At 40.5% G+C, this 17,404-nt stretch overlaps 1 protein-coding gene across 2 annotated transcripts in view; it reads right to left on the bottom strand.

Moving 5' to 3' along the window:
• Positions 1–17,404, bottom strand: part of LOC124794057 (serine/threonine-protein kinase par-1) — a 381,725-nt gene that overhangs the window by 177,525 nt on the left and 186,796 nt on the right. For both annotated transcript variants that reach the window (XM_047258068.1, XM_047258069.1), the window contains exons 3-4: positions 11,783–11,888; positions 8,846–8,924 (exon numbers count right to left, since the gene is read on the bottom strand). In XM_047258068.1, the coding sequence (XP_047114024.1) occupies positions 8,846–8,924; positions 11,783–11,880 (177 nt within the window). In that variant the 5' untranslated portion in view covers positions 11,881–11,888. The remainder of the gene's footprint in view (positions 1–8,845; positions 8,925–11,782; positions 11,889–17,404) is intronic.

The raw sequence follows: 17,404 nt of genomic DNA, 5'->3' as shown, positions 1-17,404 counted from the left end.
TCATACAAGTCGTTCTCTTATCTCCAAAGGTCTCTTTAATTTTCCTGTAGGCGGTATCTATCTTACCCCTAGTGAGATAGGCCTCTACATCCTTACATTTGTCCTCTAGCCATGCCTGCTTAGCCATTTTGCACTTCCTGTCGATCTCATTTTTGAGACGTTTGTATTCCTTTTTGCCTGTTTCACTTACTGCATTTTTATATTTTCTCCTTTCATCAATTAAATTCAATATTTCTTCTGTTACCCAAGGATTTCTACTAGCCCTCGTCTTTTTACCTACTTGATCCTCTGCTGCCTTCACTACTTCATCCCTCAAAGCTACCCATTCTTCTTCTACTGTATTTATTTCCCCCATTCCTGTCAATTGCTCTCTTATGCTCTCCCTGAATCTCTGTACAACCTCTGGTTCTTTTAGTTTATCCAGGTCCCATCTCCTTAAATTCCCACCTTTTTGCAGTTTCTTCAGTTTTAATCTACAGGTCATAACCAATAGATTGTGGTCAGAGTCCACATCTGCCCCTGGAAATGTCTTACAGTTTAAAACCTGGTTCCTAAATCTCTGTCTTACCATTATATAATCTATTTGATACCTTTTAGTATCTCCAGGGTTCTTCCATGTATACAACCTTCTTTCATGATTCTTAAACCAAGAGTTAGTTATGATTATGTTGTGCTCTGTGCAAAATTCGACCAGGCGGCTTCCTCTTTCATTTCTGTCCCCCAATCCATATTCACCTACTATGTTCCCTTCTCTCCCTTTTCCTACACTCGAATTCCAGTCATCCATGACTATTAAATTTTCGTCTCCCTTCACAATCTGAATAATTTCTTTTATTTCATCATACATTTCTTCAATTTCTTCGTCATCTGCAGAGCTAGTTGGCATATAAACTTGTACTACTGTAGTAGGTGTGGGCTTCGTATCTATCTTGGCCACAATAATGCGTTCACTATGCTGTTTGTAGTAGCTTACCCGCATTCCTATTTTCCTATTCATTATTAAACCTACTCCTGCATTACCCCTATTTGATTTTGTGTTTATAACCCTGTAGTCACCTGACCAGAAGTCTTGTTCCTCCTGCCACCGAACTTCACTAATTCCCACTATATCTAACTTCAACCTATCCATTTCCCTTTTTAAATTTTCTAACCTACCTGCCCGATTAAGGGATCTGACATTCCACGCTCCGATCCGTAGAACGCCAGTTTTCTTTCTCCTGATAACGACATCCTCTTGAGTAGTCCCCGCCCGGAGATCCGAATGGGGGACTATTTCACCTCCGGAATATTTTACCCAAGAGGACGCCATCATCATGTAATCATACAGTAAAGCTGCATGCCCTCGGGAAAAATTACGGCTGTAGTTTCCCCTTGCTTTCAGCCGTTCGCAGTACCAGCACAGCAAGGCCGTTTTGGTTATTGTTACAAGGCCAGATCAGTCAATCATCCAGACTGTTGCCCTTGCAACTACTGAAAAGGCTGCTGCCCCTCTTCAGGAACCACACATTTGTCTGGCCTCTCAACAGATACCCCTCCGTTGTGGTTGCACCTAAGGTACGGCTATCTGTATCGCTGAGGCACGCAAGCCTCCCCACCAACGGCAAGGTCCATGGTTCATGGGGGGACCGTAGTGTATAGATTTTCTATTTTGTATAGAGCATTTTATACCTTTTATGAGATGTGATATAGATGGGAGGGTCATGATGTGAGGACCACCAGGTGTTGTTGAGGAAAATGTTTGTACATATGGAAATATGCACCTATATATAGGAAGCTATGACAGTTCTACATCGAATGTACATAAGAAGAGGTGCACGTAAACGAAGAACAGTGACAGTTCTAAATAGAGATTAGAATAGGCACAATGAACTCATGCGCAAAGAGAGACAAAAGCATGTAAGTTTATGGAATGAAAACACTAAATAATGACCAACTATAAAGTAGTAATGAGTAATGGATAAATAAGAAAGGGGCGCGAGCAAAGAAAGAAAACAAAAGTAGAAGAGGAATTAGTCATGTTGATCATTAAGAAACGTCAGTGTAATAAATACACTGATGAATTGCGGGATAGTGGGACATAAATAGTATATGTAGACATAGTATCTATTGAAAATATAGAAGTTGATAAATAGAGGAGGACTCTAGGGTGTAAATGATATACAGTATTAAAGAATGAATGCAAAGTTTAAGATAGATTTATATCTTTACCAGAAGATACTTAATTATGGCACACATAGAAATTTATACTAGGGTAATGAACCATGAGACCTGCTCAGAAAGGATAAGGGGGGCGTACCTGGCATTCACTAAGTATAAAGGGCAGGCGTACCTACGTGGAGACAGGACGATCTGTGGCCTACAGAACTAAAGAATAGGGATGTTTTGTAAGGGGCGTACCTACCAGAATGGAAAGAGGAAGTGGTCTCATAAGGTCAACCCACAAGCAAGGAATAGGTGCTGATCCTAGGAGAAGGGGGCAGTATCGTGACAAAAGTCACAAGTTTTATAGGGATTATTCTGGAAAGTGTGAATTCTATGAACGACTAGCATTATTAGGTATTGTCGAAACAAATGAGTGTCAAGAGAACATTTTTATTTTGTCCAGAGTTCCTCCAAGCTACAAATACTAGGAAAAAGGTAGTACAAAAGATAAGAATAGAAAACAGATTACTCATGTGTCATAAACACCTAGAGAGAGAAAGAGAGAGAGAGAGGAGGGGAGGGTCCTTACAATTCCTAAATATTAGTAAAGCTGACTAAAATCATGAGTAAATGATCATGTCTTAGTAACAAAGTAAAATAAGAAAAGAGTAGAAAAACAATGAGCAAGAGATTGTTCAAGAGATGACAGAGAATCATAATTCAAAGGAAAGTTGAAACTTCCTGGCAGATTAAAACTGTGTGCCCGACCGAGACTCGAACTCGGGACGTTTGCCTTTCGCGGGCAAGTGCTCTACCAACTGAGCTACCGTAGCACGACTCACGCCCAGTACTCACAGCTTTGCTTCTGCCAGTATCTCGTCTCCCACCTTCCAAACTTTACAGAAGCTCTCCTGCGAACCTTGCAGAATTAGCACTCCTGAAAGAAAGGATATTGCGGAGACATGGCTTAGCTACAGCCTGGGGGATGTTTCCAGGATGTGCAAAGGATGGTGAAAACATGAGTAGGCAACAGGGTGTTGGATGGCCACTCCTAATCACAGGACAAGATGGTTGGAGGCTTGCTTGCTCTGCGGACCTGTGGCAGATCTGATGACACAGTACACTGCTGACATAGGCACAAGTGTTTCAGAGCACACCGTTCAATGCACATTGCCAAGTAGGGTTCCACAGCAGATGACCCCTGTGTGTTCCCATGCTGACCCAATGATATCATCAATTACAATCACAGTGAGCATTGGATCATTGAAATTGGACTCTGGATAAATGAAAATGTGCCATCTGTTCGTGTGAATGGTGTTTCTTCATACAATAGATTGATAGTTGTGACAGGATATGCTGTCATCCATGAAGTGGCTGCATAAGACATGTGCCGTGCCTTGGACGCAGGCTGGTCAAGGCACTTTTATTATGTTACTGAGGACATTCACATGGGCTTCAATGGGACCTACGGTAGTAATCTATGACATCACGACAGCTGTGGACAATGTGAATTATGCGCAGATCATACAATCACAAACACACATTCATGCAAACACACTCCCAACTGTACTTATCTACCCTACACTCTCCCCACCTTGTTCCTTTACGCTTCCATAAACAGCACTTTACTGTCTCCCACCTCTAGCCTGCAATCGATCCCCCTACCTGCCCCAACCTCTTCTTTACCCCCACCACCCAGACTGCTTCTCCCATCATGCACTGATGTTCGTTGTCTAGCCTCAGCAGCCAGAGACAGTGGTCGCGCGCTCGTGTGTGTGTGTGTGTGTGTGTGTGTGTGTGTGTGTGTGTGTTTCGTCCAATACAGAAGAAGGCCTAAGGTGAGTCACAATCTATTCTTTTCATATTGCTGACCATGCTTAATATCTTCCCTGATGGTGATGACATCTTCAGTGACAACTGTGTGTGTCACAAGATCAGAATCACACTACTTAAATGGTTCAGACCTACTTCCGCAAGGCCATATCAATTCCTTGACCACCTTTCAAGAAGTTACTGTGGGATAGAAGAATGTAGCCATGCTATCCCTTCCATACTATCTGCTTCCTGACTGCGGTATTTATAACGGGGCCAGCCAGTCGTTAACTGACAGCTGGGCTATGTTACAATGCCAATCCAGTTCTGGAAAATGCCATGAAGACAACATCACACCTATAATGCAACTGTCAGCTCCAACATTGGGCCTCGTGTCCCCAACATGGCTCTCTTTGCCAAAATCCAGCTTCCTTCCCATGTTCTGGGGCTTGAACTCAGGTCACCCCAGAACTGCACCACTGGAGTCTGATGATGCCAGTCACAGCTGCCCATGCTCTGGTGCAGACTTTGAGGCAGTGGGTTGCTATATCATCTTGACTGTCTTCACCAGGTCAATGGTAAACATCATGGCTGGGTCTGCTACAGGCTTGGTTGCACGAGATGTCCTGATACAGCATCAGTGGGCACTGGGTGCATGCTGTGGCTATGTACTTGTAACACTCGCTGAGGTCTCAGAGGTCAACAGATGTCACCAGGAAAACTGAATGACTGTAAATGCCATGTCGCACTTAGGTTCGAGGAGCACATCACTGAATCCACGTTAATGTCTTGTTCACTTACTTTGCCAGATCTGAGCCTGATGGAACAGATCTAGGATGCTATAGGCCACGAGCTCTGCAAGCACTAACCATTGGCCCATAATTCAAAGCATTGGTGTGAACTGTACATAGACATCTGGTGCCACATAGCTTCTGAAACCTAGCAATCACTTCTGTACAGCTATCTGAAGGTCGACCAACACACTGTTCAGCAGATATCATAATGTTTTGGCTCATCAATGTACTTGAACCATGTATTTTGCTATTCATCAATTTTGGCATTAGTTCTTTTCTGACATCCTCAATTTTTATACCATATAGCCTGCAAATAGGAGTCTACTGTCTTCTGCTCCAATCTGGGTATCTCATCCCTGAATTTTAGATCTATGTCTCATTTCAATATTACAAAGCTGGGTAAACCTTTGTTTTATAGAATTTTACACATTTTTCTCTTCTACAGCAACTTTAAGTGCCCCACGTGTTGTTGTTGTTGTGGTCTTCAGTCCAGAGACTGGTTTGATGCAGCTCTCCATGCTACTCTGTCCTGTGCAAGCTTCTTCATCTCCCAATACCTACTACATCTCTTGGTCTCCCTCTACGATTTTTACCCTCCATGCTGCACTCCAATACTAAATTGGTGATCCCTTGATGCCTCATAACATGTCCTACCAAAAGATCCCATCCTCTAGTCACATGCTGCAGAGCAAATTGCAACCTCAACTTCAATGCTTTGGTCATCCCTTTATGTGGCACTACCCTCAAGGTGTTTGAAGTGCGTGACCCGTTCTAATACTTCATAGCTGATGCTGATTTGTAACCAAATGGATCTTTCTAATAAAATACCTTAATCTCAGTTTTTACTGTTAATATTTTGCATTCACAAACTGTATGTGACAGGCAAACTGATCTCTAAAGGTCATTTTCTGAGGCTGGTATAACTGCCTGGTCATGCGCAAATAAGAAGGTATCATTGTCTTTTGCTGAATTTGCTAAATCTGTGTTACACTTACGATTTCCATACTCAGACCATATCATAAATTTCTAGAAACTTTCTGTAAGTTTTTTTTTAACTTCTATAATACGGCTTTGAAACTCTTTGTTAAGAACATGTTTCCCACAGCTCACCTTACAACACTAGTAGTGTCCTGGCCTTGCTTCACACAGATAGCTCTAAATATCTAAGGCCAGATGACTTTGATGATGGGCCACTGCATAGAGTTATGATAAAAGAAGACAGGTAACTGAATGTCATCACTTTCACATAATATAAATTATTCAAGCAGTGTGCGCCTGGAAAGTTCTCATGACACAAACATTTTCTGTTCCATGTGCAATTAGTGTCTTGAGTGGTATCTCATGGCAGTAATGGGGCTGAGAGCTACCACACTGGCCAGCCTGCCTGACTGAAATTACCAGTTCAACATTATTATAACCACTTGCAAGTAGCCCAAATGCAGTGTCAGTGTGGTGTGGTCTACATGACCAGAATGGAGTTTGACAAGAGCTATGACCAGAATGGAGTTTGACAAGAGCTAAGACCAATTACTGACCACCCAACTTCAGTGTGAGCATGAGTTACAGTTTGTGGCCCTGTTGTGCATTTCCCCATACCACATTGGTACAAAGCAGCCACTGCCACACAAAATTGGTATGATGCACTCTTTTCATTAAAAATAATGGCCTCCAGAACCCTCTACCATGCAACAATGGTATGAACAACCCTCTGCTGGGAAACATAGTTATGAAGCACTGTCTGCCACATGACCTTTGTGGCATGCAGCCTCTGTCTCACAATGCTTGTAGGAAGCAGGTTCTGCCACACATCAGTACAAAGCACCCTTTGCCACACATCAGTATGAAGAACTCTCCATCACACTACAGTGGAATGTACCCATCTCAGCCATACAACACAGTAAAAAGCACCCTCTGCCAAGCAATGTTGGTATGGAGAACTTTGGTACAAAGCATTCCTCACCAAGTAACCTTGGTACAAAACACACTCTGCCTTGTAATGCTTGTATCCAGCACTCTCTGGAAAGTAAAAATGGCACAGACCACAAGGTGAGCAACCAAGATTCCAACAAGTCCTGCCATTCACAGTTAGGTGGCAATGGCATAATCTTCACAAAGGTGGGAGGCTTTACTTCATATAGTCCAGCCAAATTGCATGAAATATTTATAAATTACAAACCTTCATTGTAAATCAGTCTATATGTTAGTGAAAACAATACCAAAGTCTCTACAGCCATTCCTGAGATTAATCTGAACATACGGACATAACTGGGAATTTTAACACATACATATTTATAAGGAAGAGATAGAAGATAGATGGAAAGCTAGATAAACATCCTGGTATGATCAATGAATGAAATGTGTATTTTCTAATTATATTACAATACTAGCACTTCTCTATTATTGTAACATGCTGAATACAACATTAACATATGAATAACCTCTGCAGCATCCATTTTGGTCTTTTACAAATAAAGGCTGAAAATAAGAAATCTACAAGAAAACTGATATGAGATGACAGGAAGGAAAATTCACACTAAATCAGGACATAAGTTCAGGTTCTATATCCCTCCCTTCTCTGACATTACTTCCTGTCTGCCTTTTTCCTCCCAAACAAGTAATATGATGAGCACGAGTACTACAGGGTAATTATAAAATCCATGACACATTTCAGAAATCGGTACTGATAGATGCAAATGATATGGTTTGTGAAAGATAACTCTCATACTTTTCTTTTTAGAATGTTCTATGAGTCCACCCTACATTACATGGCACATGTCTAAACAACAGTCTAATTCTGCCATTACCCAAACCATCATATCAGGAGTGATGATACGAACTGCTGCTGTGGTGTGGTGTCACAGGTCTTCAAGGTTCTGTGGTAGTGGTGGATCAAAAACACTTTCCTTCACGTAACCCCGCAAGAAAAATATGGCAAAGCATTCAGGCTAACAACCATTGTGGCCACTCAAGTAGTACCATGTGACAGATGACAGCCACAACATTGCCTATCCAGCAACATGGCAATGTCTCACTCAGGGAATATCTTACACAACTGTGGAAATGTGGAAGGATGCCATCTTCTTGAAAAATGACACCCCTTCTATTAGTTTCAAGCTGTGACATGAGCCACAACTGCAGCTTGTCAAAATAGGTGACGCCACTGTCAGTTCGCAAAGTGAAGAAGAAGGGTCCGCAGACTGTCTTGTTAAACATGGCACAGAAAATGTTAGCTTACTCTGAATCCCAGATGTTTTAGACATTTGCCCGTGGATTCTCTGTCGCGCATGTGTATGTGTTGCATTGGCTGGCGTTTACTGGAAGACAAAGAGTGGCTTTGTCATTGAAGATTAATTTGCTTGCGAAGTCGTCATTTTCAAGATGGTTCTGCATATCAATGCAGAACTGCAGGTGGCACAATTTGTCTGCATGGCTTATGGCTTACAAGAGCTGTAATTTGCAGGCTTCACTCTTAGTTGCTTGCAATGAATTTTGTACGCTGTTGGCCGAGGGATGTTCAATTCTGCACTTTCTTGATAAGTGGACTTCATGGGACTTTGCAGCATCACTTCCCTTATGTCTGTTCTGACAAGCCTGGTTGGCCCAAATGCTCTGTGTCACACAACTATCTTCTCTTAATTTCCTGTAGTACCACTATGATGTTGTACACTGGTGGTGTCTGGTGAAATTTGCCATGGAAATCTCTCTGCATACGCACTGCAGACTGGCAACAGCAAGTTCTAGCACACAAAATGCAATTATGGTCAGTGATACCTCTGTCATGGGCTTTTCAAAATAACTTGTTGGTACCACATACAAAATTAATATCTGAGTGAGAGCTTGTCTTTCACATAGCTGTATCAACTGTTATGTGATGTTCAGCCGCTTACTTATACTGATATTTTAAAATGTTTTGTAAACTTTGTAATTACTCTGTATATTAGGTGTTCTCCTGCAATGTCTAACCTAATTCTGAAACAAAAATAAGTTAGCAATTGCCGGAAAATAATGATCAACGTAACCTCAAAAATTTAAACACGTTCAATTTTCCTGAAGCAGTATGTCAGCAAAATTACACCAAAAACGTTACTATATGTTACCTCTTGCCCAGTCTCCTTGTTTATGCCTAGCTGTACTTTTCCATATGTGCCTTGCCCCAGCTTCTTGATTATGTCAAACCTGAAAACAAAGACAAAAATAAGAGTTTCAGTGGAGTCATATTTTATTCATAACAGGTTTTATGGTATTAAAACATATCAATAATGTCAGTTTTGTGTTAATTATTTCTACAAAGAAGTAAGAGTTATGTAGTATATAATGAAAACATCAAATTCAATATAGAAAACGAAAGTTGCTATTTAGATTACAAAGCACACTCTGTCTCACACATTGATTCTGCCCTTTTCTTCTCTCTTTCTCCAAGTGTCTCAATATTTAATGAAGTTATCTTTCAGATTCAATAACAGATTATTTTTACCACTTATTATTTGACAGCAAATCTGTTTTTGTGATCCATCCTAGTTTTCCTGGCAGTCACAGTAAAATATAGCACTTCCATTTTAGTCATCACCTGACTCTGTTCAATTTAATCAAGTAGAACATGATCAGTTATACTGAATTGTTTTCATGAACAATTTTTGTTATCTGAGAATTTACTGATGTCTTCCTAGATAAAACGCATTTTGTATTAGAAGGAGTACACTGCTGGGAAACTGAAGATGAAGTGTTACTGGGACTCATACCTAATCACCTCCACATTAAACCATAATATTTCTGTACCTCTCTAAAACATACTTTATTCACAGTTCTATTTTATCTTGCCTGTTTTCGAAGAGTACAATTATGGCAGCGTGCTTTCCAATTATCATGACACTTTAGGTATCCCAATGAATTCTCTCTCTGGTTGTATGTAATCTATTAGCTTACCACTCTGTCTTCAGGCCACAAGTGGCACATGGGGACCATCCGACTGCCATGTCATCCTCAGTTGAGGATGTGGATAGGAGGGGTGTGTGGTCAGCACACCGCTCTCTCGGTCATTATGATGGTTTTCTTTGACCGGAGCCCCTACTATTCGGTTGAGTAGCTCCTTAATTGGCATCACAAGGCTGAGTACCCCCTGAAAAATGGCAACAGTGCATGGTGGCTGGATGGTCACCCATCCAAGTGCTGGCCACACCTGACAGCGCTTAACTTCAGTGATCTCACAGGAACCGGTGTATCCACTGCGGCAAGGCCGTTGCCTCAATCTATTAGCTTACAAAGCTCATAATTACCACCTCCTTCTTGTTTCCTCTTGAATCTTAATCCAAATCTCCTACCTCCTTTCACTACATTCTCTCTCTGTTTGTGTATGGTGTGTTAGCTTATAAAAGCATGTAACTATCCACCCTTTTTCCATTGAATCTTAATCCTGTTACCTCCTTTTACAGCCCATGTGCCACTCACACATGCCTTCTGACAATAACGGTCAATAACAAGCTTAACTTAAAATTTTCTCTCAAGTGATTCGTCTTCAGTACATGCAATTTGTCTGTAAACTGAATACATTCAGGTTGTGGTCTCAATGTCAGTTTCTCTTGTTCTTTAAAAATTGTGTGCTGATTCACTTGAACTGATTGTTGCATACTTTCAACTTCTAATTCACTGAAAATTGGAGCTGCTCATTGCAATGGTACTTAATACAGCCAACAGACAATATAAGCGTTCAGTGGCAGCTGAGAAGCAATAATATGTAGCCACCTCAGATCACGCAATATGAAATGTCCTTTTAAATGTAAATATTTTGTATGTAATATCACTATTAGCATTCCTATGCAAGGATTTTGAAGTTTTTAATTATTCATACAAATCTGACAAAATATATCAGGCATTTGAAAGCGAATGAAAGAAAAAGAGAATCTCAAAGTGGCCATGTAGACTTCTTGATCAAGGCATACAAGTATATCCATACTTGAAAGGTAAAGATGCACAAATCCGATTTCCACAGTTTCAACCGACACATTGCTTCATTTTCAGAAGAAGATAACAGTCCTCCTCCAGCCCACAGCTGATTTATGTAGTGTTACACAGACAAGTGCATTTAACACTGCCTAAATGTTCCACCTAATTTTCAACATTCATCTATAGCACCTAAATTAGGTGGGCTGATAAGGTAAGGAATGAGGAGGTTCTACGCAGAATCAGAGAGGAAAGGAATATGTGGAAAACACTGATAAGGAGAAGGGACAGGATGATAGGACATCTGCTAAGACATGAGGGAATGACTTCCATGGTACTAGAGGGAGCTGTAGAGGGCAAAAACTGTAGAGGAAGACAGAGATTGGAATACGTCAAGCAAATAACTGAGGACGTAGGTTGCAAGTGCTACTCTGAGATGAAGAGGTTAGCACAGGAAAGGAATTCGTGGCGGGCAGCATCAAACCAGTCAGTAGACTGATGACAAAAAAAAAGTTCCACGGGCTTTGAAAGTTAGGGAGTATCCCGGTATATATAAAAAAAAAAAAAAATCCACAGAATTGTACTCTGTTTCTTTATCACTCATGCATGGATATTTCCCTAACTCATAATGTATGAACCCTCCAATTTGTTGAAACATGCCCATATGCCAACAGTAATGAGTATCAACAATTATGAAAAGAAGAGATTGCTACTCACTGTAAAAATGAAATGCTGAGTTGCAGACACACACAATGAAAAGGATATTTTTCAGAAAAAAAATTACACACATATTCTCACAAGCAGGCACACAAAATCTGATACTTCTGAAATTTACACCATAGAGATAAAAGATTGTTTCTGCCTTCCTTGCATTGTTTAGCATTGTTTACTCATGTTATTTACTACAACTGTTTGTTAGTAATGAGCTATAACTTAAATCTTCTCTTCCAATGAAATAAACTGCCATTGTTACCCAACAAATATAAGATGCCACTGGCAGTAACAACTAGGAATTATATTAGCAGTGCTACTCAAGAAACTAAATTTCTTTTACATCTAAAATGTGGTGCCTAAAGAATGTAATGACAAATGAATACCTCTGCTTCAGTTTCCTTCGGTGGTTATGGAGACGCACACCACCAGTGCTCTCCATCCCTCCCATTATGTTGTGGATGCTCGCGTCACTCACGACCATCTTGATGCCTAAAGAAACAAATGTCCATTTAATTGTCTGCCAACAGGTTACCATTCACATAATACTAAGAGGATAAAAGCACGAAACATGAATGACACCGAACTGACAAGTGACTTAAAATTAAAGTTTCTTTTGCCTGACTAGGTTGGACGGTGTTTGGCAGTCCCTGAATACAGATGACAGTTGAGAAATTTGAGAAAACAATAGGTTTGAGAACACCACTTGAGGTCCCATTACTGATATGTTTATTCAGTATATTTTACACAGTCAATGAAGGATAATGAAACTGACGTAACAGTAACTTGAATGGCTGTGATATCTATGTTCTTCCCACAGTGCAGACTAGCGAACAACCATGGTAAGATAATAGAACAGCAAATTCTACATAATCATTAAATTAATTTGTAAAAACTAAAAAAAATTATGAAAAGTGAACAATACAACCAGTAGTCATGAATCTGATGATTTTTATTCCCTGGGCGTAATCCATGGCATATTTCTCTGCCTAACGATTCGTCTTCCCTGTTGCAGACATCATCAGTGGTTATAACGACTCAGAAAGCATTTACAATATCAAATAAGCTCAGCAAGCCGAACTGGTTTGAGATTGTAGCTGCTTTATTAGTCGTTACAGCCTCTCATGACGTCTCCAACATTGGAAGGCGAAATGTTATCCAGAGAAGTATGTTGAAAACTCAAGATTGCACACAACTGTATTATACTAAAATTTATTATACACAAATACGCCATGGATCACCGCTTAATGCCCATAAAACAAAAATGACAACCACGCAAATGCAGACCGTGAAAGCCTGCACTGCATGATAGTACTAGCCACTTTGTTAATTTGAGCAAACTGTTCTGTCCGCCAATATTTTTACTCAGATGTATTAAACAGCTACAACAAATTGATCCCATTTCAAACTTGTATTGTGGTTCTGTTAAGCGAAATATCTACAGTTCCTTTCTGCCACGGCTACTTCTGTCGGTGACAGGTTGACTTGTGTTCTTTCCTATGTATAACTACATATAATTCCCATGTATAACAATCCCTTGGATCAGCAAACATTTTGTGCTTAAGACTGAAATCTAATTACAACTGGATTTCTAACGCTTTCAGAATGATTTCAACAAACAGCGACATTAGTACCGCGCCTCTATTAAGGCTTCAAATTACTCTTTTTAACCATATTTGATACGCAAATCCATGGCTAGTTCCCTCTCTATTAACAGACGTCGCTCCTCTGCATTTAAAAGATCCACGATGGAAAAGTGAAGGAAGGCTGAAGTTTACCGCGCCACAAACACTGAGGTGTTCAGAGATTGGACCACAAACCAATTGGAAAAGGATGATACAGAATGAACGAGGATACCCCAAACGACGATTGTATGGAATCCAGCTCACTCCACCCATCCAAGGGACCCGCAAGGCAGTAGATACCGGTGACCAGGTTGGTGCCGTATTCCCTAACTTCCAAAAAGCGTTCAATGCAGTTCCGCACAAAATACGGGAAGTACGAAAATCAGACGAGCTTTGTGACTAGATTGAAGAGTTCATGGAAAACAGAACACAACACGTTATTCTTAGTGGAGAGATATCTTCAGACGTGAATGTAATTTCTGGCAGACCCCAAGGGAGTGTTACGGGACCATGACTGTACGTACCGGTACACCGGGAGTCTCTTCTACGAGACAACAGGTGCATTTTCCTTAGTTTTTCAGCAGATACTTGCAATTCCATTTTTTCGATGTGTAGTTGGAGTCAGCTATAAATATTACTCGCCACGTCTTTCACGCGACGCCCAGTGTCGTAGGAAATTAGATTAGATTAGATTTACTTTCATTCCAATTGATCCGTAGTGAGGAGGTCCTCCAGGATGTAGAACAAGTCAGAAAAACAACAATACATGACAAATCTTTACAACTCAAACAAATAAGCTAATGTACCATTCCACAGGTCCCAAGTGGCATGGTCGTCATTTTTTAATGAACGCTATATGAAAGAATCATTTTACAAATACTAATGCACTGAATTTAAAATAAAAAAGTTTTTATTTATTTATAAGGTAATAAACGTGTAAAACATCTACTATATACTTATTTACAATGAACACATTACTGCGATGAAATTGTGCTACTGAGAAGTTCATCAATGGAGTAGAAGGAGTTGGCCACCAATAAATCCTTAAGGCTTCTCTTAAACTGAATTTCATTGGTTGTTAAGCTTTTTATGGCTGCTGGCAAGTTACTGAAAATGTGTGTTCCTGAATAATGCACAACTTTTTGTACAAGACTAAGTGACTTTAAATCCTTGTGAAGATTATTCTTATTTCTAGTATTGATTCCATGAATTGAGCTGTTGGTTTGAAAAAGTGATATATTTTTAATGACAAATTTCATTAAGGACTAAATATATTCGGAAGCAGTAGTTAGTATCCCTAGTTCCCTAAATAGGCTTCTGCAGGATGTTCTTGAGTTCACACCACTGCACGTTTTTGTATCCGGAAAATTTTGGCTTGGCTTGATGAATTGCCCCAAAAAATAATCCCAGATGACATTATGGAATGAAAGTAAGCATAGTATGCCAGCTTTTTCATATTTATATCCCCTATGTCTGACACAATTCGCATTACAAATACAGATTTGTTAAGACGCTTCAGCAGTTCTGTGGTGTGCTCCTCCCAGTCGGTATGTTTCCCGTCACAAACAAAATGATTATTGATGCGGAATTTTCGTTAGAAAGGTCCAAGGTTGGTGTAGTCCGATATTTGTTTTACCGAGGTATTAAATATGGACAATAAAACACGAAGAATGACCATTAGTCGAGCAGCGACAGCACCGCCCTGGCCCGCGCTGACTGCTACAGCCAAGCAGCAGCACTGCTCAGTTGCTGTTGGAGTACTCGTTATTCTTCGAGTTTTACTGTCCCTGTTAACTCATACTTAGAACAAATAGACTAATTTGGGACCGCTTTATCGAACAGGCACCTAAAATTCCGCTTTAAAAATAATTTTGTTTGTGACTGGAAACGGACCGACGCTTTCCGTCGACACCGAGCCGCATAAAAGACGTGATGGACAGTACTTGTTTCGGCTGACTACATCTACACATAAAATTGCAAATATCTCCCGAAACACCAGAGAAAATGCATTTGACGACTCTTAACAGAGACATCCGGTGTGTGGCCTAATGGATAAAGTCGAAAGATCTGTGACATTGTTCGCGACTGATGCTGTTGTGTGCAGAAGTTGATCCTGAACGTAGATAGGTGCATAGTATCGCGCATAAACAGGATGAAACTCCATTATTGTATGCTTGTACGATTGCCGAACTATCACTGGAAGCAGTCGCGTTCATTAAATATCTGGGAGTATGCGAACGGAGCGATTTAAAGTGAAATGACCACATAAAACTAATCGTACGAAAGGCAAATATCTGACAGATTTATTGGAAGAATGCCCAAGACGTGTAATCCACCCTCGAACATGACACCGATTTTCTATTTTTATTTCCAGCCTTTACTATCTATCGACAAACTCAGATTTTCTAAATATTGCATTTGCCTCGACAATGGTACAATACAACTAGGCACGATAGAAGAATAAAAGGCATTTACTGTCCATGAAACGCGTCGGACCTAACCGAAATCAGAAATCGAAAATGCCCAAATGACCGTGCTTGTTTTAAACTATCAATTTTCGTTTCTTGTTAGCCAAAAGTAATACTGAATTACAGTTGTGTAGGCTTCAAAGTATAATGTTTCATCTTTATATACATGAAGTTTCCTTCTCTTCGTTACGTAGTAAATGATATCATATGCTTATCTATAGCACTAAGCGACTGTCCGGGGGTATGGAATCCAGTCCCATCTCTAGTTCATCTACCTAAAGGCATCCGGTGGCAACAAATATTTAACTTCCCGCACGTACGTAGCGATCGAATTTAAAAGTTTAAATGCTGTAATAATCCACTTATTACGAGATATAATATTCTGTGAAAGGTCCAACACAGTAAGAAAAGAATTACAGCTATAAACTGTGTATACGTCTTGACGCAGCGTAAACCACCGCGCACAACTTCCCAGACTATAGCTATCCAGTACCTGTGAAAGAGCAAGAAACTTTACACATAATTTCACGCATTTTCTGAACTTTTTCGCTTACATGCTTAATATGAAATATTCAATATATTAACTAATTTCTAAATTAGTCACAAGTTTGAAGCTGTTTTATACATGGGAGTTCGAGTTTTAAAAGAATTCGAGTTTTAAAAGAATCGAGTGTTTAAAGCACAGAGTTTATTAGTATCAACCGCAAACGGTTAAATATTTTTTTATGATTTGTCGCCGTTGCTTCGCACTCTACAACTGAGAAAGAATGCCTGACTCGAGGCACATGTATGATGAAAGCCGTGAGTGAGAAGTGAACATCCAGAAACTGTGATTCGGGGAACATGAGTCATACGGCAAGCGGCCAAAGGCTCGCGATACGGCAGCGCTTGCTGAAGTACACGTGCGCATGCACTTTTGTCAGGTAGACGGCGTATCCCTGCAGCATCGGACTTCTTTATTAACTTACCCTGAGAGGTCGAGAATCACCGTCACGCTGTGACTTGGCGTCGGTCAAGTGTTCGGATTGAGCAATTCGCCGCAAACACACGACACGTCAGTAGTGACGTCAGCGTAACGGGTCGACAAATGCAAGCAACAGCACCAGGTTGTTCTGCTACTATCTTTCACAGGTGGCTTCTTCTTACAACACAGGAGAACGCATGTGCTACAAAAGCTTGGCGATTACAGCCGCGAACATGAACGACTAATGGGTTTATTTCCCTTTGCAATTCATACCCAAAACTCCAGATCTCCGACACTCAGATCGGTAGCAAACACTGTGTGTCGATAGAGCATAAAACGAAAACTCCGTTTTAGTTCGTGCTGTGTGCTGTCGTCCAGTAGAATACGCATAAACGGTAATTAAAAGTAACACCAGCACTACTGAGCACATGAAGATCATATCCGTGAATAAATGCGCTGAATATTTAGCGTTGTTGAGTTGGTAGAGCGTGAGGCCGTCGTACAAAAAAAGAACTTCTCGGAGTTTGTAGTAATGTTCTTTTGGCAGTCCGCTTTCGCTTCGTTAGATAAAAGTAGCAAACCTATAGAGTAAATTTGTATAGTTGTACGACGGTCTCACGCTCTACCAACTCATCAACGCTAGATCTTCAGCGCATTTAATCACCGATATGCTTTTCCTGAGCACTGATAGACCAAAGTCGAAACAAGGCCCCTGGAGTAGACAACATACCATTACAACTACTGACAGCCTTGGGAGAACCAGCCCTGACAAAACTCTACCATCTGGTGAGCAAGATACATGAGACAGGCGAAATACCCTCAGACTTCAAGAAGAATATCATAATTCCAATCCCAAAGAAAGCAGGTGTTGACAGATGTGAAAATTACCGAACTATCAGTTTAAGAAGTCACGGCTGCAAAATACTAACACGAATTCTTTACAGACGAAAG

This window comes from Schistocerca piceifrons, chromosome 1 (assembly GCF_021461385.2).
Source record: "Schistocerca piceifrons isolate TAMUIC-IGC-003096 chromosome 1, iqSchPice1.1, whole genome shotgun sequence".
In the NCBI taxonomy this organism is placed as follows: Eukaryota; Metazoa; Arthropoda; class Insecta; order Orthoptera; family Acrididae; genus Schistocerca; species Schistocerca piceifrons.
This window is presented reverse-complemented; position numbering and strand designations above follow the sequence as displayed.